Genomic DNA, 23782 nt, shown 5'->3' with positions numbered 1-23782 from the left:
AAAAATTGAGTTTTGATATATTCACAGTAGGACATTTGCAAGTTGTTTTCATGGAACATGATGCTTACTTTATATCTTAGTCCTTTTTTTGGAATAACATAAAAATCTATCATTTTGAATTGATTATATTATACTCTATATCATTGTGACTCATATCGTTTTTATTTTTGGCTATCCCCACAAATATACTTGTGCAACATAAGACTGCACCGTAAAATGTACCAACCAATAACATCTTTGTACTGTTTCCCCCTGAGAGTGTCTTAAAAATGAAAAAAATGAAGGGCTAAATTTATTAATCTGAGATTGTTCTGGTACATTTACATTTAGGATAGAAATTTTTTTTTTCAAATAAAATTTTAACTCGCGCTCTTCCTATTAAATCATTCAAATCTACCAAAAACTGTATAATAATTGAATCATTTATTGATAATAATAATGAATAACTTGATGCTTTAAAAAAGCACCAAAGTCCACACAAATGTTACGAAGAGCTTAATTCAAATGCCAGAAATGTATAGAAATATACATTATTATTATAATTAATTTTATTTCTATATTTATGTGTATTTCTAATGGGTCTTTAGACTTTTGAAGCTCATAAAATGTGTGCTGCTTTCAAGCATTATATTACGGTTAAACTATCTATCCCTATTAATCAGAGGAATGTTAATGTAAGTGTAACCCCGCCGGTCCTACGCCACCCTACCCGCTCCGAGCTGGTATCGAACCGGCGACCTTCCGCATGGGAGTTGGTAGCTCTAACAAGGAGGCTAAAGACCATGGCCTCTAGTGTCTGTCGCTAGAGCTGCTTTAGAGGTCAGAGTAGTGAGGTTTACCTGCACAGCACTCTCTAGCTGGCCTCCGTTACACTCACCCCCTAAACCTCACTCCTATCCGGGTCACGGCACCAATGTAACCCCGACGGTCCTACACCACCCAACCCGCTCTAAGCTGGTATTGAACCAGCGACCTTCTGCATGGGAGTTGGTAGCTCTAACAAGAAGGCTAAAGACCATGGCCTTTAGTGATGGTCGCTAGAGGTCAGAGGAGTGAGGTTTACCTGCACAGCACTCACTAGCTGGCCTCTGTTACATAAGCATAAATATAAATTGTGCGTTTAGTCATTAGTGGAAGAGCTGTTTGCATTAGATTACAGTGTACTCCTCAACTAAACACCTGAAGGTGACATCTGACAAATAGGAAGGTGTTTTATTTAGCTATTTAAGAAGTCAGGGAACATATTTTGCCTCCAAAGAGCGCGCAGTTTTCCTCCTGTTCTCTTTCTGACACTGAGAACACAGCGACTTTTTCCATGCTGTCACTGACGTAATGCAGGATGTCAGCGATTTAATATTTGGACATAGAGATATGGAGAGATCTGTGTGTGTGTGTGTGTGTGTGTGTGTGTGAGAGAGGACATTTTATCTGTGTGCATTGAACATCTCTGTTGCAGCACTGCATTTAAATAGCACTGCATTAAGAAAGCATATACTGATTTTCATTTGGTACTGATTAAGTGGTTAGCACTGTCACCTCACAGCAAGAAGGTCACTGGTTCGAGTCCCGGCTGGGTCAGTTGGCATTTCTATGAGTTTGCATGTTCTCGCCGTGTTGGCGTGGGTTTCCCCCACAATCCAAACACATGCGCTAAACGGGAATTGAATAAGCTAAATTGGCCGTAGTGTATGTGTGTGAATGAGTGCGTATGGGTATTTCCCAGTACTAGGTTGCAGCTGGAAGGGCATCCGCTATGTAAAACATATGCCTGAATAGTTAGCGGTTCATCCGGTTGTGGCGACTTTTGGTAAATAAAGGACTTAGCTGAAGGAAAATGAATGAAGGTGTGATTTGTGTGCTGTTAATAACTGGTGCTGTATATTCTGGCAGGTTGCTGAACTCAAATGCCCTCACAACAGTAAGGGATGATGCTTTTTCTGGCCTTCCACACCTGGAGTACCTGTAAGTTCTCTTTTAGGATTTTTATTTTATCATTATGAATCAGTATTTGTAGATGTTCATGTGTTAAAGCATTCATTTCTGCAAGAGCAATAGGTGTTAAGATTTGAATGTTTACATATTAAATTATAAGCTCATGTAGTGGCAATTTCCTTTAAGGAGGCGCTCTCGGTGGTCAAGAAACAAAGTCTTACCCGGCATGTCTTTTCAAAGCTTTTATTCTTTGCAAAGAAGGTCACAGTCATACAGCAACAACAGTTTCTGCAGAGTGAGACAATGAAGCAAAGTGTGCTCATCCTTTTATCTGGGTTGTGCTGCTTACGAGGTCAATTCTAGTTCAATCTAAATCACACATACTACAACAGGTGTGAAAACCATCCTGCTGCTTTCCAGTCATATATCACACAGCCCATGCCCCTTACCCCTAACAGATGTTCATCTTTAAGCTCATTGGAAAGATAAGGACCACGTGGTCACATACGGGAATGTAAGGCTGTATAAACAAAAGTACACTGTGAACACAAGTGACTTTTCACACATCTAAAGATGAGGAGTAAGCAAGTTTTCACTACACATGTTCATCTAAAAATGAATTTCCATTACACTCACCAATGGTACCCTTAAATCCTTCACCGACTTAAGGCAAGAGTTTCACATACCAAGACAGGAGTTTTATAAATATCTGCATTTTCATTAGTCATGAAAAGAGAGACCAACTATCCCTAAAGCTCTCCAATATTGAGGAGACTTTGGTGAATTCTGAATCTTTAAAATGAAAGATCTCTGAGATATATTCTGCACTATTAGAATTTTACAACTCTTCACTGGGATCACTTAAAAGCGTGTGGCAAAGAGATTTGGAATATAATTTTAACGACAATCAGTGGTAGACTATGCACCAGAATACTCTCATTCCCCTTTCCAACAGCAGAATAATTGAACAAAATTATAAATTCATGCATAGGATGTATCTGACCCCACTTCGTTTGAGCAAAATGTACCCTAATGTACCACCCAGGTGTCACAGATGTAAAACCTTTTCAGGATTAATCATGCATGTATTTTGGGAATGCAAAAAGCTAACATTTTTTCTGGAAAGCAGTACAGGACTTTACAGCCAAAGCTTTGCAAATTCCATTGGACAACACACCAACACTATACCTCTTTGGTACAGAACTGAACACGACACTTGATCCTACTTCAAGAGACTCAGCATCATCTCCTATCTAGCAAAAAAAAAAAAAACATGCATTTTGCTCAACTGGAACCAACAAAGACCTCCAACATTTTAACTGTTTATACAACTCTTGAATGAAACAAAGGGGATGCCTTTCAAAAAATATGGATGCCTCTAATGAACCCCTGACTCTATGAACACCTTTGATGTATTTTCATAATATGTGTGACCTTTATCCAACATAACTTTATTTGTGTATTATGATTTTTGTTTTCTGTTTGTATGTTTATTTATTATTCATTTATTTAATTTTTTTTCTGACTTTTGCTGCTATACTTGTCTACTGATACCCTTGCCTTTGTCCTTTTTTGTTTATGTTTGTCTGTTCATTAAAAACAATAAACAAAGAATAAAAAAAATGATAAGCTCACATTGTTTCAACATTTTAATTTTGTCTCGTAAATCAAATTGTTTTGATTATTATTGATAATTTTTTCATATTTAAATGCCATCTTAAAAGTCGTTAGTTGCTGTTCAGTATTTGGCCATTAATTTTTCCCTTAAAGAGTTGTAAAAAGTTTTATCATTAAAGTATTATAAGGTATTATATCATTATTAAAGTATTATAATTATCATAACATTAACTAACCAATCATCAAAACAATGCAAACTTTTATTTGAAAAACAAAAGTATATAAAAAAACCAACAACAAACAAAAAAAATCACAACAAATATGAAGATACTATATAGCTTTAATGAGAACTACAATCCCATGATGCACTGAGAAAGACACAATCAAACAAAAAATAACAGGAAATTGTCAAACTTTAAATTTAATATAAAGTTGTTAGTCATATCCATAAAGCATAAGTCAAAATAATTGCATATATATACACATACAAATATTTGAGTGTTTCCAGAAACTTGATTAAGTTATTTACAGTGTTTAATAGGATTAATTGGTGGGATTTCTGAACAGCATCATGGGTAATGTAGTTTTTTTTTGCAAATATTTTGCTATTAAACACACTTTTTAAAAAAACTACTTGAATTAATGCAAACAGGTGGATATAAAATTGATTAACAATCTCTGAGCTGGCGACGCTATGGCGCAGTAGGTAGTTCTGTCGCCCTCACAGCAAGAATGTCGCTGGTTCAAGCCTCGGCTGGGTCAGTTGGTGTTTCTGTGTGGAGTTTGCATGGTCTGCATTCGCATGGGTTTCCTCCGGGTGCTCTGGTTTCCCCCACTGTCCAAAGACATGCAGTACAGGTGATGGGGTGCAGAGATGGGTTTCCCAGAGATGGGTTGCAGCTGAAAGGCCATCCACTGCGTAAAACATATGCTGGATAAGTTGGCGGTTCATTCTGCTGTGGCGACCCCAGATTATTAAATGGACTAAGCCAAAAAGAAAATGAATGAATGGACCTCCGAGCTCATAACACCACTGTCTTTAAAGCTATTTTTACAGATTAATTTCTCCATATGGGAAAAATGAATGCACTTTGTTTTATTCAGTAGCAGACTGTTGCGATTTAGTTACTCACTTAATTATCCTGATTCATTTTATATGAACTGACCAGCAACATTCACACTTATTTGTCTCTCCATTCTTTAGGTTTATAGAAAACAACAAGATTGAGACGACATCAAAATACTCCTTCAGAGGACTTCGGGATTTGACTCACCTGTATGTTGCTTATTAATTATGATTAACAGTAATATGACTTGACTTGTCTGAAATGTTGCCGTGTGTTTTTTTGTTGTTGTTTTTCTTACAGGTCGCTGGCGAACAACAACATTAAAGCTTTGCCCAGAGAGTTATTCATCGACCTGGACTCTTTGATAGAGCTGTGAGTCTGCATATGCTTACTTAGCAATGCCTATATTGCAGTAGTATATTGGAAATGATTTGATCTTGATTTTCGATGAATTATGAGGTTATTTGAAAGCACCAAATCAAACACACCCTAAAGCCAACAAGACCACGCCCCTTTTTTGACCTCTTTGCTATAGTTACTAAACACGCCCCTTGCTGCTGATTGGCTGCAAGTGTGTTTTGGGTATTGACAATGGGTCACACTTTGGGTCACACTTAGTATACAATTGTATATACTAATGATATATATATATATATATATATATATATATATATATATATATATATATATATATATATATATATATATATATATATATTAGTATATAGTATATTCCTAGTGGTTAAAGTAGGTATTGCAGTCCAAATTCAAAACATTGGAAAGGGTTTTTTCATTTAGCATTGCCCCCTTGTAACCAGCAGGTGTCCCCAGTGACACTAGCACATCCAACCAGTGAAGCCAGCTCGTGTAATCTAATCAAACAGCGATTTGTTTTATTTGTCCCGCCCACACACGCACAAATTATGCGCACTCTTTGCATTTCAATGGTTTCTGATTGGCTGTTAGAGTTGTATCATTAATACTCTGTACATAAAACGTTCTGATTGCAAGCATGCCTGAAAGTTGAGCCTCATGCTGTAAGCTACTTGGCTAATGTTTACATTCGTAATATTTATATTATTTGCTCATTTAAAACCACCTCATTTGCATTTTTGTAACTCTGAATCTGTGTCTCATTTTGATGGTTGCTACTGTATTTTTTGGCCGTGTCCACAAACATCGAGACTGACTTCATGATTGAATTGAAATACGCATTTTTTCCGCCAAGGCAACCCGGGGTGCTGAAATATAATTAGTTTTAACTGGCAGTGGGCTGGTTATAGAGTTCAAAACAAAGACAGACATTCACAAACTGACTTTAGCATCGTTTCTCAGATTAACAAATATGTTCACTTAGCACATCTAGCTATTTCAATATCAGCAAACATATTATTGTATTGGCCGCACTGTGGCTCAGTGTTTAGAACTGTTGCATCACAGCAAGATGGTCACTGGTTCAAGTCTCGGCTGAGCCAGTTGGCGTTTCTGTGTGGAGTTTGCATGTTCTCCCCGTGTTGAAGTGGGTTTCCTCCGGGTGCTCAGGTTTCCCCCACAGTCCAAAGACATGCGCTATAGATGATTTGGATGAAACAAAATGGCCATAATGTATGAGTGTATGGGTGTTTTCCCAGTACTGGGTTGCGGCTGGAAGGGCATCCGCGGCGTAAAACATATACCAGAATAGTTGGCGGTTCATTCCACTGTAGCAACCCTTTGATAAATAAGGGATTAAGCTGAAGTCAAATTAATGAATGAATATTACAGTATTTTCATGATTAAGAGAAGTTAAAAATGTTAATAACCGTGCACTATAATACAAACTGTTAGCTTTTGGTTGATTTTGCCATATATTTCCCTGCAGAGATCTGAGGGGTAACGTGTTTGAGTGCGACTGCCGGGCAAAGTGGCTGATGATGTGGCTGAAGAGCACGAACGCCACTGTTTCAGACGTCCTCTGCGCCGGTCCTGAGGAGATGAAGGGCAAACGGCTCAATGACATGGCCAGCTTGCATAACGAGTGCATCTCCACAGGTTTGTCAATGAACACGTGCAGCTTTAGTACTGTGTTTGTGCTGCCCTTCACTGGCTTTGCATCACAGTAAGCTCTCCAAAAGTAATAAAATGCATGAAAAAAATGAGAGTCAATGGTGTAAACAGATTAGACAGTTATAAAACATCTACTTTTGAGTGACGCTCACTTTCCATCATCCATTTAACAACTGATAAATAGATTCAAGACTTTCTTTTTTTAAGTGATTATCCATTCAAATTGATTTTTTTATGAAATTCAAATTAAATATTTCCTTGAAATTTTCCAAAAATACCTTCCTTGGGTTAAGCATCCACCGCATAAAACCTATGTCGGAGTAATAGACGTTTCATTCTGGTGTGGCAGCCCCTGATAAATGAGGGACTAAGCCGAAGGATAGTGAGTGAGTGAGTGAGTGAGGGTACTTATTTTAAGACATTCGAGAGTTACCAATACAAATTTCACCATTTTATTTCCATATGTAAGTCTAACCTTAAACTGCACAGTTTGGAAGCATTTGCAAAGAATACTTGGGTACATCTTTAGGACTTTTGAGAGTTACTAATACAAATTTTACCATACATCACTCAGATTTCATTCCCCTCCACTCTGTTCCTACGGAGTCCCTGTCTGTGGACACGTTTTCCCACAAGAATGATGTTTACGTAGCCATCGCTGCTCCCAACGCAGAGAGCTGCATGGTGCTCCAATGGGACCACATCGAGATGAACTTCAGGACTTACGACAACATCACAGGTGCAACTCACAGAGATTAAAACCAATTATCAATAGTTGATCAAACCTAACGCAATGCGCTTTCTCCTAATCTCAGGTCAGTCCATTGTTGGCTGCAAATCTGTGATCATCCAGAATGAGGTCTTCGTCATCGTCGCCCAACTCTTCGGCGGTTCCCACATCTACAAGTTCGATGAGGACCAAAGCAAGTTCTCAAAGTTTCAAGACATCGAAGTGTCAAAGATATCCAAGCCTAACGACATTGAAGCCTTTCAGATCGGAAATGACTGGTTCTTCATCATCGCCGACAGCTCGAAGGCTGGTTTGTCTACCTTGTATAAATGGAACGACAAGGGTTTTTACTCCTACCAGTCTCTTCATGAGTGGTTTCGAGACACGGATGCAGAATTTGTGAATTTGGATGGAAAAGCGCATCTTATTCTTGCAAGTCGTTCTCAGGTTCCTGTTATCTACCAATGGAGCAGAAGCACGCAGAAGTTCACTTTGCAAGGGGAAATCCCAAATATGGAAGATGTAGTAGCTGTCAAGGCGTTTTGGATCAAGGAGGACCTTTATCTGGCCATGACCCGATACATAGGCGACTCCAAAGTCTTGCATTGGACGGCTAAGGAGTTCTCCGAGGTCCAGGCCATTCCTTCAAGAGGATCCATGATCCTGCAGCCGTTTTCCTTCAAGGAGAGATACTACCTGGCTCTGGGAAGCGACTACACCTTCTCGCAGATCTATCTGTGGGATGCAGAGAAGAAGGTTTTCGAGCGTTTTAAGGAAGTCTACATCCAGGCCCCTCGATCCTTCACTGTGGTCTCCACCGACCGGAGGGACTTCATATTTGCCTCCAGTTTTAAGGGCAGCACACAGATCTTTGAGCATATCATTATTGATTTGAGCCTTTGAGAGTTCAACTCAGTAACTGCAGGACAATATCAGAGTTTAAAGGGATAGTTCGGCCAGTAATTTCAATTTGCTTCCCATCTGCTCACACGGGAGTGGTGTGAAAGATTTGTAAATGTCTTTCTTCTGTTGAACACAAAGGACAATACTTGTTAGTTTATATAGTGCTATAGTGAGCAGTGTTTCTCAGCCAGGTTCCTGGAGGACCACCAATACTGCATACAGATTTCATCCTGCACTTTGTCTCCGTTGCCCTTCGTGTTTTCTTGTGTGTCCTTCTTTACTTAATTTCAATCCTCTTTTGTTCCAGCCAGGTTATTTAAGTGGTATCTTTTCTCTGAGTCAGAACACATTGGGTTTGCCTTGCGTTCTCCTGGCCTCTCGATCATTGTCTAGTATGTTCTTGTTTCTCCGTTCGTGGCGTTTTCTTTGCTTTTGTTACTCTGTTAAAGAACCACCTGTGTATACCTCATCAGAGAAGTACCTTCGTCGACTGTTTTGCTACCAGTTTTTCAGGGTCCTCTCTCTGAGGGTGTACTCTCAAGAGGCACGGTTGCCTTGAACCATGCTGAGGTGCAGTTGTCCCCCCTTCCCTCTTCCCCGATAGCCACAATCTGCATCTTTCCCTTCCAAACCTGGGTATGCTTGTGTCATCGATGATGCGACTGTTCAGTTTAACAGGAGGAGAAGCATTCTCTCTCAGCACAGTGAACATTGCTTTAGTTATATTGTTTAAGTCGTTTGGGATGCAGTGACATGCAGTTAAATGCCGAATAATTCCACAAATTTTGACGCTTATAAATGACAATGAAAGTCCTCGTGCTGCACATATTTGCTGAAGGTGGAGCTGACGTGCAGGGAGGGGTTTGCGTCTTTAATAAACTATGACAGTTCATGTTCATTGAACAGGGAAAATGATTAATGAATCCATATCAAACAGTCCCTTAAAATTGACATTCAGGCGTGCTTTGCACTTATACAAGAAGCGTACCGCGCCAAAGCCCAATTGAACACTCTTCCACACCTCGCGCCTAGGCTCGATTCGGAGCACTCACACTTGTCAAATGAACCGGGAAAGGTACCTGGGCACAGTTCGGATAGGATAGTGTGAGTGCACCTTAAGTGTTTCGTTTGGGCCCTACCCATCTGACCTTGTGGCTCTGTGATACCTCTCACCAATCTTCTCACGAGAGACCCAGGTTCGAGGTAGAGGTCTGCATTTTCACGGTGCTTTATTCTGAAAAAAAAAAACCCCGGAGCGGTCGGTAACGGGTTTAATTTGGGACGGGAGTGGGCCGTCTAGCAATATCGCTCCCGACTCCCAAGCGAGCACGCGTATGTATGTGTGTAAATGAAATAGTGCGTTGCTGTGTTTAGCTTGTTTGTTGCTGTGTGTGTGTATGTGTGCCCATGCGAGAATGAAAGAGGTGTGTGTGTGTGTGCGTGTGTTAGTGCGCGCGCGTGCAAATGAGAGAGAGAGAGAGAGCTTTGTCTGTCTGCTTGATGCTTATGTGTGTGTGTTTATACAGACAGCTTGTTATAGGCTGTCTGTATAGCTGGGTGGTTTTCGGTTTTGGTCGGGCAGCGGGACAACAAATGCTGAATGTAAGCGGGAGCGGTCGGGTACGGGCGGGAGCGTGATTCAAAATTTAGTCCCGCGCAGATCTCTAGTTGCATGACAGTTTTGAATGTCTCCTTTGTCTGTTACACCCATGATGGTCTGAATCAGGTGTGTTTGGTTGAGAAGACATGGAATGTGCCGAGCTGGTGGTCCTTCAGGAAGGCGGTTGAGATACACAAAAGGCATAACAACGAAAAAATTATAAAGACATCATTTTAGATATGTTTCTGGATTTAAAACATTAGCTGAGTTCAGTCCACAGCCATAGCGATACAGATTTAGCTTTCCAACGTTCTTCAGAGGAACTTTCTTTTGTGTTCAACAGAAGCAATTGTAAGGGAGTGTGAGCAAATGATGAGGGAATTTTCATTTTAGGGTGAACTGTTGCTTTAAGGCATGTCAGCAACCCCCTCCTTGGGTCGTTGGGCATTTCTGAGGGGTTAGGCAGTTTGGGTTTTATGATGAAGGAGGTAATCTGGCATTATCAGGTTCACAGTAATACGTATTAAATCATGCATCTGTGTAGTTTTACATACAGTTGAAGTCAAACTGATTAGCCCCGTCTTATTCGAATATTTCCCAAATTATGTTTAACAGATTCAGAAATTTTAACAGTATTTCCTATAATATTTTTTCCTTGGAGAAAGTCTTATTTGTTTTATTTCGGCTAGAATAAAAGCAGTTTTTAATTTTTTTTAAAACCCTTTTTAGGGCAATATTATTAGCCCCCTTAAGCAATATTGTGTTTGGGATTGTTTACAGAACAAACCTCTGTTATACAATGACTTGCCTTATTATCCTAACTGTAACCTAATTATCCTAATTACCCTAGTAAAGCCATTAAATGTCACTTTAGGCTGAATACTAGTATCTTGAAAAATATCTAGTCAAATATTATCTACTGTTATCATGACAAAGATAAAATTAATCAGCTATTAGAAATGAGCTATTAAAACTATTATGTTTAGAAATTGAGAGAATTTGGGGGAAAATATACAGGGGGGCTAATAATTCTGACTTCAACTGTACAGTATATATAACAATTCCTCATCCCTACTGAATCATTGGACAATTCTGCCACGCATACAATGCATGGAGCCGAAAAAGAGTTGCACTTGTCACCTGTAACTACCTAAATCACTCAACATAATGATGTATACTGTAACTCCGAGAGCCTTTCAAAACTCTTTCGAAACAATGCATGATATGGCTTCAACAACAATAAATAAAAAATAATTGTAAAAAAAAACAACAACTTACAGAGCAGGCATGCAGATCTAATAGTGATACAGGTGACAAATGCAGTCCTGTTATCTTTAGAGACATTAAAGAATATTTTTTACCTCATTGTTGCAACACAGGCTCATTCTGAAAACGTAGCCCTATATACATTTCTGGAGATCGCGAATTATGTAGCCAGAAGTACAGCTGATCGCTTACCTCCATATGGACGGTTTTCCTGCTGTTACCAGACTTGAGACGCAGAGAGGAGTTGACCGCGACGACGGGGTTTGAGTCTGGTGGAGAATGGTTCCAGAACGCAGATAAGACAAAAACAGAAGCCAAAAAATAAAATAAACAAGTAAATAACAGGGTGAGAATGTGGTAAATTCTGAAAGCATGTTAAAAATCAGGCGACGACTTTTCTTTTTCTGGATTGCTTTTGAAAACACTGCCGGTTGGGTTTGGGGAAGGGGGTCAATCAGTGCTTTTGAAAACACTGTTGGTTGGGATTAGAGGAGGAGGAGGGTAGGTCAGTCAATCAGTCAATCAGTCAGTCAACAGCAGGCTCTGGTGGATTTACGCGATAACAGCAAGCGGGAATGCCACTCGCAAGAGAACTTTGAGATCTCAAAATCGGCCTCTGGTGTATTTGCAAAAACAAAAACTGCAAAAAAAACGTAGCTCCTGGGACTTATTTGGTGCTCTCCAGAAAGGTATACTAGGGTACATTTTCAGAATGAGCCTGGCTTGCATTGTTCACTGTTTAATGAAGTTATACATTCTTTCTCATCCGCTCAAAGACTAAGGGCGCGTTTACATGGCAGTTGACTTAAAATACAGCATAATACCATGTTTTATGTTATCATTTGTGTGCATACTTTGTTTTCGGCAATATGTCTGTATATCAACCTTAAATAGATCAACTTTTTTTCGTTGATGTCATGTAAACATACCCAAAGTTGTATTATCAAGAGCAGGGGTGCCCAAACTTTTTCCTATAAAGAGCCAAAAAGCAAACTTGATTGAGAGCTGTGGGCCGAATATATACCAAACCATACATGTTTAATTTGCCATGGGTAATTTCCTAATTTATTCGGTAATTTTTAAAAATGAGTAGAAAACATTGCTTTAAATCATGTTGACTAATGCAGTATAATGAACTTATTACAGTAAAATCCCATTTATAACACAAGTTCCATGCTGAGTGCACTAGTCAAGATTTGCTCACAGATGTCAAGTAACACCATTTACATTTTTAAAAAGTCTGATTCATTTACAGGATTTAATTCAATCATATAACTTCAGTTGTCTTTTTTTTGTAGATAATAAAACAAAAGCAAAAGGTTACATTCAATTTGAAATGACAATTTCTGTCATGCAATCGCCCCAACCAGCTCCCCATCGTTCTCTCTCTCTTTTCAGATGAGATGGCAGGCCAAATCAAAGGTTCCCATGGGCCAACTTTGGGCATCTCTGATCAAGAGCAATCATATTAATCGGAAAATGAAACAAATCATGATGTAAATTACAATTCTGTGGTCATTCGAGTTTTTGTGGTTGTTTTTTTTTTTGCCTTTTGCAAATGAAAAATGCTTCAATACAGGGAATTTTTCAAAAGCACAAACCTTTAAATCATCTATAAGCGACTAAATCTTACTCATTACAACCTGGTGTTAAGCTGAATTTTTGATTTCTTTGGGTGCAATGAATGTAAACAGCTTTTTTATTTTAGTTTAAGTACTATTGAAATACATAATGAATGTCAGACTTTGATAAAGTGTGTTAAAAGATGAATAGTTTTCCTTTGCAAGCTGGAATACAGAGAGATAAGAAGAAAACAACCCTAACTTTTGATCATTGCAGCCTGCAAAAGCATGATATACAGCTTATTAATAATCAATACCTTATAAAAGCTAATTAAAAACTTACTTGATCACATCATGTCCTTGTTTATACCATTTTTAGCCTAATCTTATGCAAAAAAAAAGTATTATTTTGTAAAACATTGACTTGTTTTTATTCTCATTTGTTGTTTTTAAAATCGAATGTAAATAAATGCTTATGAACACTGACTTATTTGATTGTTAATTCATAATTCAGTTAATATTATACATGTATACTACTTATAAAAGTATATCACTCTTGGTTATTGAATACACTCACCGGCCACTTTATTAGGTACACCTTTCCAACTGCTCGTTTATGCAAATTGACGAGAGACTTAGACTGGCTGGTCTAAGTATTTCAGAAACTGCTAATCTACTGGGATTTTCATGCACAACATGAAAATCCCAGGGTTTACAGAGAATGGTCTGAAAAAGAGGAAATGTCCAGTGAGTGGCAGTTCTGTGGACACAAATGCCTTCTTGATGTCAGAGGAGAATGGCCAGACTGGTTCCAGCCGATAGAAAGGCAACAGTAACTCAAATAAGCACTCAGCCGAGGTCTGCAGAAGAGCATCTCTGAACACACAACACGTCCGACCTTGAGGCGTATGGGCTACAGCAGCAGAAGAGCACACCGGGGGCCGCTCCTGTCAGCTAAGAACAGGAAACTGAGGCTACAATTCACACAGGCTCACCAAAACTGGACAATAGAAGATTGGAGAAGCGTTGCCTGCTCTGATGAGTCTCCATTTCTGCTGACACATTCGGATGGTCGGGTCAGAATTTGGCATCAACAACATGAAAGCATGGATCCATTCTCTGTCTTGTATCAACAGCTCAGGCTGGTGGTGGCTCATTTGACCCCTGCAGTCCTTGTTTTGACAAATTTCTTTATTTTATTTTATTATTTTTTTATTAACAAGAACCAGCATGTACAGTTATCCTATACAATACAATACAATCACTTTACATTTCTTAACAAGAATGAAATAAGTGAGAAAAAAAAAGTAAAGGAGAAGAGAGAAAAAAAAAAAAAAACAGGAGAGGGCACATAAATATCAAATTACATACAAATATATTACGCACATTTTCCAATTTTAGTTATTAACAACAGTTATTAATGCACTTTTTCTACAGGAAATGCATATATACAAACATTTCATGTAAAAATGTTAAACGTGGAGCATATATTAATTGTTTTTCTATTTTGAGATTTGGAAATCGCTTTTATATACATTTGAATCTCTTTTTCTAACAGCATGAAGAGAGGTTTGCTTTTGGAAAACTTGGATTTATGTATGCGAAATTTCCATAATAATAAAATAAAATTTATAATAAAACCAGCATCTTTTAAAGAGCAATTCTTAATATAAAAACCCAAAATCACATGTTTATAAGATAAGGAAAGGGTTTTTAAGATATTATGAGCAATAAAAGCTTCAACATTGTTCCAAAATAGTCGAGTATATTGGCAAGACCAAAATAAATGTGAAATAGTTTTATTAAAGCATTCACAAAAACAGCATTCTAACTCAATATCAATTATATATTTTTGTAGAAATAATTTTGTGGGATAAACTCTATGAAGTAATTTAAATGATATTTCTTTAGCCTTATTTGTGATAAAAAAAAAATTGAGGTAATGACCATACTTGAGTCCAGTTTATATTTTTAAAGATATTGTTCTAGTAAAATTATTTTGACAAAATTGATCATGCTGTGACTGAAATCTATATTAAGAGATATATGTTCCTTACTATCCAGTCACGTCAAAAAAAAAAAAAAAAAAAAAAAAAAAAAAAAAAAAATATATATATATATATATATATATATATATATATATATATATATAAGATTCAAGAATGTCAGAATCTTCGTTTTTGGGTGAACTGCCTCTTTAAAGATTCCCAAGCTTCAGGAAGCAGCACTTCAGCAGTATCAAGATAAAATTAAAGCTGCAAGCAGCGATGATAGGGACCTCGCACCCGGGCTCACCGCCGCCCGGTGGCCTCAGGATGACAGAGAACAGCGAACAACCTTAATTTAAGCCGATATATATAAAGAACCTGAGAAAATCACAGATTTATGCCGAACTTCCTCCTGTCAGCAGGTGGCGCTATAACTGTGACTCAAGATTGTTATGTAGATGCCTTCAGTAAAGGAATCTTATCAACCATGTAAATTTTCAGGCAGATCGAATATTGTTTGGCTGAGTTATAAGCCAAACTTCTGGTTGCCAGCAGGTGGCGCTATGACTGTGACTCATTATTGTTTTGTAGATGTCTTCAGGAGTGGATTTTAATTAACCATGTGAAGTTTCAAGCTGTTCAGACACTGTCTGGCTGAGTTATAAGCCAAACTACCTTCTGCCAGCAGGTGGGGCTATGACAGATTCAATATTGGCATGTAGATGTCTTCAGGAGAGGAATTTAATAAACCGTTAAGTTTCAGGCTGATTGGACATTGTGTGGCTGAGTTATAAGCAAAACTTCCTTCTGTCAGTAGGTGGCGCTAGGACTGACTCAATATTGGCACGTATATGTGTTCAGGAGATAAATTTAATCAACCATGTGAAGTTTCAGGCAGATCGGACATTGTGTAGTTAAGTTATAAGGACTTCCTGTTTCATGGCGAAGCGTTGAGGTTTGTCATGCCGCCACGGACACGCCCCTCTGCGAAAACTCTAGATCTTCACATTATATCATCGCTAGAGCTTTCAGATACACAACCAACCAAATTTGGTGCTGATACGAAAAAATTTGTGGAAGGAGTTTATTACTCTGTAAATCATGTCATTTTCTGTGGCCAGCAGGTGGCGCTATAACTGTATCTGGATATTGGCATGTAAACGTGTTCAGGTCAGGACTGTTATTAAACGTGTGAATTTTGAGGCAGATCGGATAATGCATGCCTGAGTTATAATGACTTCCGGTTTTGTGGCGAATCGTCAAAGTTTGCGAGGCCGCCGTGGACACGCCCATCGACAAAAACTCTAAAGCTTCGCAATTTAACATCGCCAAGGCCTTTAGATGACAAAACCTAATTTTGGTGTTGATCGGATAAAATGCCTAGGAGGAGTTCGTTAAGATACAACGCCTGGAAATGGCAAAAATGGCACTTATACGCCGTAGGAAGTTAAAAATATCCGACTTCCTGTTGGGTTTGAGATATGGCTCCAAGAGACTTTTTCGTATGTTTTGCCATGTTTGAGGTGTGTGACAGTTTTCGTGCATGTGCGTGATTCGTAGATCGGGGGCTCGTCCGTTTAATTTGTTTAGGTGGCGCTGTCGAGTCATTTTGCCACGCCCACTTCAATATTGTTATGGGGGATGTGTTCAGGAGAGGACTTTTAACAACCATGTTAAGTTTCAGGCAGATCGGACATTGTGTGGTTGAGTTATAAGGACTTCCTGTTCCTTGGCGAAGCGTTGAGGCTTGTCATGCCGCCACGGACACGCCCCTCTCCGAAAACTCTAGATCTTCACAATACATCATTGCTAGAGTTTTTAGATAACACCACTCAAATTTGGTGCTGATACGATAAAATTTGTGGGAGTTAGTTTGGTACAGTGTAAATCATGTCATTTCCTGTGGCCAGCAGGTGGCGCTATAACTGTCTCTGGATATTGGCATGTAAACGTGTTCAGGTCAGGACTCTTATCAAGCGTGTGAATTTTGAGGCAGATCGGATAATGCATGCCTGAGTTATAATGACTTCCTGTTTTGTGGCGAATCGTCAAAGTTTGTGAGGCAGCCACGGACACGCCCATCGACGAAAACTCTAAAGCTTCGCAATTTAACATCGCCAAGGCCTTTAGATGACAAAACTTAATTTTGGCGTCGATCGGATAAAATCCCTAGGAGGAGTTCGTTAAAATACAACGCCTGGAAATGGCAAAAATGCCACTTTTTCGCCGCAGGAAGTGAAAAATATCCGACTTCCTGTTGGGTTTGAGATATGGCTCCAAGAAACTTTTTCGTATGTTTTGGTGTGTTTGAGGTGTGTGCCAATTTTCGTGCGTGTGTGTGATTCGTGGATCGGGGGCACGTCCGTTTAATTTTTCTAGGTGGCGCTGTCGAGTCATTTTGCCACGCCCACTTCCGAAGCCCATAACAAACGTAAATTTTCGCCACTTCTGAGGCGTGTGCAAAGTTTCGTGAGTTTTCGGGCATGTTTAGCCCCTCAAATCCGCGATTCATTCCGCGGAAGAAGAAGAAGAAGAAGAAGAACAAGCAGCGATGATAGGGACCTCGCACCCGGGCTCACCGCCGCCCGGTGGCCTCAGGACGACAGAGAACAGTGAACAATAACAATTTAAGCCGATAAATATAAAAAAACCTGAGAAATCCACAGATTTATGCCAAACTTCCTCCTGTCAGCAGGTGGCGCTATGACTGTGACAGTATTGTCATGTAGATGTCTTCAGGAGAAGACTTTTATCAACCATGTGAAGTTTCAGGCAGATCGGACATTGTGTGGCTGAGTTAAAAGCCAAACTACCTGTTGCCAGCAGGTGGCGCTATGACTGTGACTCAATATTGGCATGTAGATGTCTTCAGGAGAGGACTTTTATCAACCCTGTGAAGTTTCAGGCTGATTGGACATTGTGTGGCTGAGTTATAAGCAAAACTACCTTCTGTCACTAGGTGGCGCTATGACTGACTCAATATTGGCATTTAGATGTCTTCAGGAGAGGAATTTAATCAACCGTGTGAAGTTTCAGGCAGATCAGACATTGTGTGGTTGAGTTATAAGGACTTCCTTTTTCATGGCGAAGCGTTGAGGTTTGTCATGCCGCCACGGACACGCCCCTCTGCAAAAACTCTAGATCTTCACAATATATCATCGCTTGAGCTTTCAGATACACAACCAACCAAATTTGGTGCTGATATGAAAACATTTGTGGGATGAGTTTATTACTTTGTAAATCATGACATTTCCTGTGGTCAGCAGGTGGCGCTATAACTGTATCTGGATATCGGCATGTAAACTTGTTCTGGTCTGGACTCTTATTAAACATGTAAATTTTGAGGCAGATCGGATAATGCATGCCTGAGTTATAATGACTTCCGGTTTTGTGGCGAATCGTTAAAGTTTGTGAGGCCGCCACGGACACGCCCATCGACAAAACCTCTAAAGCTTCGCAATTTAACATCGCCAAGGCCTTTAGATGACAAAACCCAATTTTGGTGTCGATAGCATAAAATCCCTTGGAGGAGTTCGTTAAGATACAAAGCCTGGAAATGGCAAAAATGCCACTTATTTGCCGCAGGAAGTTAAAAATATCCGACTTCCTGTTGGGTTTGAGATATGGCTCCAAGAGACTTTTTCGTATGTTTTGGCATGTTTGAGGTGTGTGCCAATTTTCGTGCATGTGCGTGATTCGTAGATTAGGGGCTCGTCCATTTAATTTTTATAGGTGGCGCTGTCGAGTCATTTTGCCACGCCCGCTTCATTATTGTTATGAGGATGTGTTCAGGAGAGGACTTTTATCCACCATGTGAAGTTTCAGGCAGATCGGACATTGTGTGCTTGAGTTATAAGGACTTCCTGTTCCTTGGCGAAGCGTTGAGGTTTGTCATGCCGCCACGGACACGCCCCTCTGCAAAAACTCTAGATCTTCACAATATATCATCGCTAGGGCTTTTAGATAACACAACCCAAATTTGGTGCTGATACAAAAAAAATTTGTGGGAGGAGTTTGTTACGATGTAAAACATGTCATTTCCTGTGGCCAGCAGGTGGCGCTATAACTGTATTTGGATATTGGCATGTAAACTTGTTCAGGTCAGGACTCTTATCAAACGTGTGAATTTTGAGGCAGATCTGATAATGCATGCCTTAGTTATAACGACTTCCTGTTTTGTGGCGAATCGTCAAAGTTTGCGAGGCCGCCACAGACACGCCCATCGATGAAAACTCTAAAGCTTCGCAATTTAACATCGACAAGGCCTTTAGATGACAAAACCCAATTTTGGTGTCGATAGCATAAAATCCCTAGGAGGAGTTCGTTAAAATACAACGCCTGGAAATGGCAAAAACGCCACTTTTTCGTCGCAGGAAGTCAAAAATATCCAACTTCCTGTTGGGTTTGAGATATGGCTCCAAGAGACTTTTTTGTATGTTTTGGCATGTTTGAGGTGTGTGCCAATTTTCGTGCATGTGCGTGATTCGTGGATCGGGGGCTTGTCTGTTTAATTTTTCTAGGTGGCGCTGTCGAGTCATTTTGCCACGCCCACTTCCGAAGACCATAAAAAACGTAAATTTTCGCCACTTCTAAGGCGTGTGCAAAGTTGCGTGAGTTTTCGGGCTTGTTTAGCCCCTCAAAATCGCGATTCATTGGAGAGAAGAATAATAATAATAATTAAAGCTGCAAGCAGCGATGATAGGGACCTCGCACCCGGGCTCACCGCCGCCCGGTGGCCTCAGGACGACAGAGAACAGTGAACAATAACAATTTAAGCCGATAAATATAAAAAAACCTGAGAAATCCACAGATTTATGCCAAACTTCCTCCTGTCAGCAGGTGGCGCTATGACTGTGACAGTATTGTCATGTAGATGTCTTCAGGAGAAGACTTTTATCAACCATGTGAAGTTTCAGGCAGATCGGACATTGTGTGGCTGAGTTAAAAGCCAAACTACCTGTTGCCAGCAGGTGGCGCTATGACTGTGACTCAATATTGGCATGTAGATGTCTTCAGGAGAGGACTTTTATCAACCCTGTGAAGTTTCAGGCTGATTGGACATTGTGTGGCTGAGTTATAAGCAAAACTACCTTCTGTCACTAGGTGGCGCTATGACTGACTCAATATTGGCATTTAGATGTCTTCAGGAGAGGAATTTAATCAACCGTGTGAAGTTTCAGGCAGATCAGACATTGTGTGGTTGAGTTATAAGGACTTCCTTTTTCATGGCGAAGCGTTGAGGTTTGTCATGCCGCCACGGACACGCCCCTCTGCAAAAACTCTAGATCTTCACAATATATCATCGCTTGAGCTTTCAGATACACAACCAACCAAATTTGGTGCTGATATGAAAACATTTGTGGGATGAGTTTATTACTTTGTAAATCATGACATTTCCTGTGGTCAGCAGGTGGCGCTATAACTGTATCTGGATATCGGCATGTAAACTTGTTCTGGTCTGGACTCTTATTAAACATGTAAATTTTGAGGCAGATCGGATAATGCATGCCTGAGTTATAATGACTTCCGGTTTTGTGGCGAATCGTTAAAGTTTGTGAGGCCGCCACGGACACGCCCATCGACAAAACCTCTAAAGCTTCGCAATTTAACATCGCCAAGGCCTTTAGATGACAAAACCCAATTTTGGTGTCGATAGCATAAAATCCCTTGGAGGAGTTCGTTAAGATACAAAGCCTGGAAATGGCAAAAATGCCACTTATTTGCCGCAGGAAGTTAAAAATATCCGACTTCCTGTTGGGTTTGAGATATGGCTCCAAGAGACTTTTTCGTATGTTTTGGCATGTTTGAGGTGTGTGCCAATTTTCGTGCATGTGCGTGATTCGTAGATTAGGGGCTCGTCCATTTAATTTTTATAGGTGGCGCTGTCGAGTCATTTTGCCACGCCCGCTTCATTATTGTTATGAGGATGTGTTCAGGAGAGGACTTTTATCCACCATGTGAAGTTTCAGGCAGATCGGACATTGTGTGCTTGAGTTATAAGGACTTCCTGTTCCTTGGCGAAGCGTTGAGGTTTGTCATGCCGCCACGGACACGCCCCTCTGCAAAAACTCTAGATCTTCACAATATATCATCGCTAGGGCTTTTAGATAACACAACCCAAATTTGGTGCTGATACAAAAAAAATTTGTGGGAGGAGTTTGTTACGATGTAAAACATGTCATTTCCTGTGGCCAGCAGGTGGCGCTATAACTGTATTTGGATATTGGCATGTAAACTTGTTCAGGTCAGGACTCTTATCAAACGTGTGAATTTTGAGGCAGATCTGATAATGCATGCCTTAGTTATAACGACTTCCTGTTTTGTGGCGAATCGTCAAAGTTTGCGAGGCCGCCACAGACACGCCCATCGATGAAAACTCTAAAGCTTCGCAATTTAACATCGACAAGGCCTTTAGATGACAAAACCCAATTTTGGTGTCGATAGCATAAAATCCCTAGGAGGAGTTCGTTAAAATACAACGCCTGGAAATGGCAAAAATGCCACTTATTTGCCGCAGGAAGTTAAAAATATCCGACTTCCTGTTGGGTTTGAGATATGGCTCCAAGAGACTTTTTCGTATGTTTTGGCATGTTTGAGGTGTGTGCCAATTTTCGTGCATGTGCGTGATTCGTAGATTAGGGGCTCGTCCATTTAATTTTTATAGGTGGCGCTGTCGAGTCATTTTGCCACGCCCGCTTCATTATTGTTATGAGGATGTGTTCAGGAGAGGACTTTTATCCACCATGTGAAGTTTCAGGCAGATCGGACATTGTGTGCTTGAGTTATAAGGACTTCCTGTTCCTTGGCGAAGCGTTGAGGTTTGTCATGCCGCCACGGACACGCCCCTCTGCAAAAACTCTAGATCTTCACAATATATCATCGCTAGGGCTTTTAGATAACACAACCCAAATTTGGTGCTGATACAAAAAAAATTTGTGGGAGGAGTTTGTTACGATGTAAAACATGTCATTTCCTGTGGCCAGCAGGTGGCGCTATAACTGTATTTGGATATTGGCATGTAAACTTGTTCAGGTCAGGACTCTTATCAAACGTGTGAATTTTGAGGCAGATCTGATAATGCATGCCTTAGTTATAACGACTTCCTGTTTTGTGGCGAATCGTCAAAGTTTGCGAGGCCGCCACAGACACGCCCATCGATGAAAACTCTAAAGCTTCGCAATTTAACATCGAAAAGGCCTTTAGATGACAAAACCCAATTTTGGTGTCGATAGCATAAAATCCCTAGGAGGAGTTCGTTAAAATACAACGCCTGGAAATGGCAAAAACGCCACTTTTTCGTCGCAGGAAGTCAAAAATATCCAACTTCCTGTTGGGTTTGAGATATGGCTCCAAGAGACTTTTTTGTATGTTTTGGCATGTTTGAGGTGTGTGCCAATTTTCGTGCATGTGCGTGATTCGTGGATCGGGGGCTTGTCTGTTTAATTTTTCTAGGTGGCGCTGTCGAGTCATTTTGCCACGCCCACTTCCGAAGACCATAAAAAACGTAAATTTTCGCCACTTCTAAGGCGTGTGCAAAGTTGCGTGAGTTTTCGGGCTTGTTTAGCCCCTCAAAATCGCGATTCATTGGAGAGAAGAATAATAATAATAATTAAAGCTGCAAGCAGCGATGATAGGGACCTCGCACCCGGGCTCACCGCCGCCCGGTGGCCTCAGGACGACAGAGAACAGTGAACAATAACAATTTAAGCCGATAAATATAAAAAAACCTGAGAAATCCACAGATTTATGCCAAACTTCCTCCTGTCAGCAGGTGGCGCTATGACTGTGACAGTATTGTCATGTAGATGTCTTCAGGAGAAGACTTTTATCAACCATGTGAAGTTTCAGGCAGATCGGACATTGTGTGGCTGAGTTAAAAGCCAAACTACCTGTTGCCAGCAGGTGGCGCTATGACTGTGACTCAATATTGGCATGTAGATGTCTTCAGGAGAGGACTTTTATCAACCCTGTGAAGTTTCAGGCTGATTGGACATTGTGTGGCTGAGTTATAAGCAAAACTACCTTCTGTCACTAGGTGGCGCTATGACTGACTCAATATTGGCATTTAGATGTCTTCAGGAGAGGAATTTAATCAACCGTGTGAAGTTTCAGGCAGATCAGACATTGTGTGGTTGAGTTATAAGGACTTCCTTTTTCATGGCGAAGCGTTGAGGTTTGTCATGCCGCCACGGACACGCCCCTCTGCAAAAACTCTAGATCTTCACAATATATCATCGCTTGAGCTTTCAGATACACAACCAACCAAATTTGGTGCTGATATGAAAACATTTGTGGGATGAGTTTATTACTTTGTAAATCATGACATTTCCTGTGGTCAGCAGGTGGCGCTATAACTGTATCTGGATATCGGCATGTAAACTTGTTCTGGTCTGGACTCTTATTAAACATGTAAATTTTGAGGCAGATCGGATAATGCATGCCTGAGTTATAATGACTTCCGGTTTTGTGGCGAATCGTTAAAGTTTGTGAGGCCGCCACGGACACGCCCATCGACAAAACCTCTAAAGCTTCGCAATTTAACATCGCCAAGGCCTTTAGATGACAAAACCCAATTTTGGTGTCGATAGCATAAAATCCCTTGGAGGAGTTCGTTAAGATACAAAGCCTGGAAATGGCAAAAATGCCACTTATTTGCCGCAGGAAGTTAAAAATATCCGACTTCCTGTTGGGTTTGAGATATGGCTCCAAGAGACTTTTTCGTATGTTTTGGCATGTTTGAGGTGTGTGCCAATTTTCGTGCATGTGCGTGATTCGTAGATTAGGGGCTCGTCCATTTAATTTTTATAGGTGGCGCTGTCGAGTCATTTTGCCACGCCCGCTTCATTATTGTTATGAGGATGTGTTCAGGAGAGGACTTTTATCCACCATGTGAAGTTTCAGGCAGATCGGACATTGTGTGCTTGAGTTATAAGGACTTCCTGTTCCTTGGCGAAGCGTTGAGGTTTGTCATGCCGCCACGGACACGCCCCTCTGCAAAAACTCTAGATCTTCACAATATATCATCGCTAGGGCTTTTAGATAACACAACCCAAATTTGGTGCTGATACAAA

At 40.2% G+C, this 23782-nt stretch overlaps 1 protein-coding gene across 1 annotated transcript in view; it reads left to right on the top strand.

The window, feature by feature from the left end:
- Positions 1 to 8336, top strand: part of lgi2a (leucine-rich repeat LGI family, member 2a) — an 11032-nt gene extending 2696 nt beyond the window's left edge. Inside the window, 6 exon segments of the mRNA NM_001039641.1 lie at positions 1891 to 1962; positions 4754 to 4825; positions 4917 to 4988; positions 6478 to 6647; positions 7237 to 7401; positions 7478 to 8336. Coding sequence (NP_001034730.1) covers positions 1891 to 1962; positions 4754 to 4825; positions 4917 to 4988; positions 6478 to 6647; positions 7237 to 7401; positions 7478 to 8295 — 1369 coding nt within the window. The 3' untranslated portion in view covers positions 8296 to 8336.
- The last annotated feature ends 15446 nt before the right edge of the window (positions 8337 to 23782 follow it).

This window comes from Danio rerio, chromosome 7, assembly GCF_049306965.1.
Source record: "Danio rerio strain Tuebingen ecotype United States chromosome 7, GRCz12tu, whole genome shotgun sequence".
Taxonomy (NCBI): Eukaryota; Metazoa; Chordata; class Actinopteri; order Cypriniformes; family Danionidae; genus Danio; species Danio rerio.
Note: the sequence above shows the minus strand (reverse complement) of the source record. Positions and strands in the feature narration are given on the sequence as shown.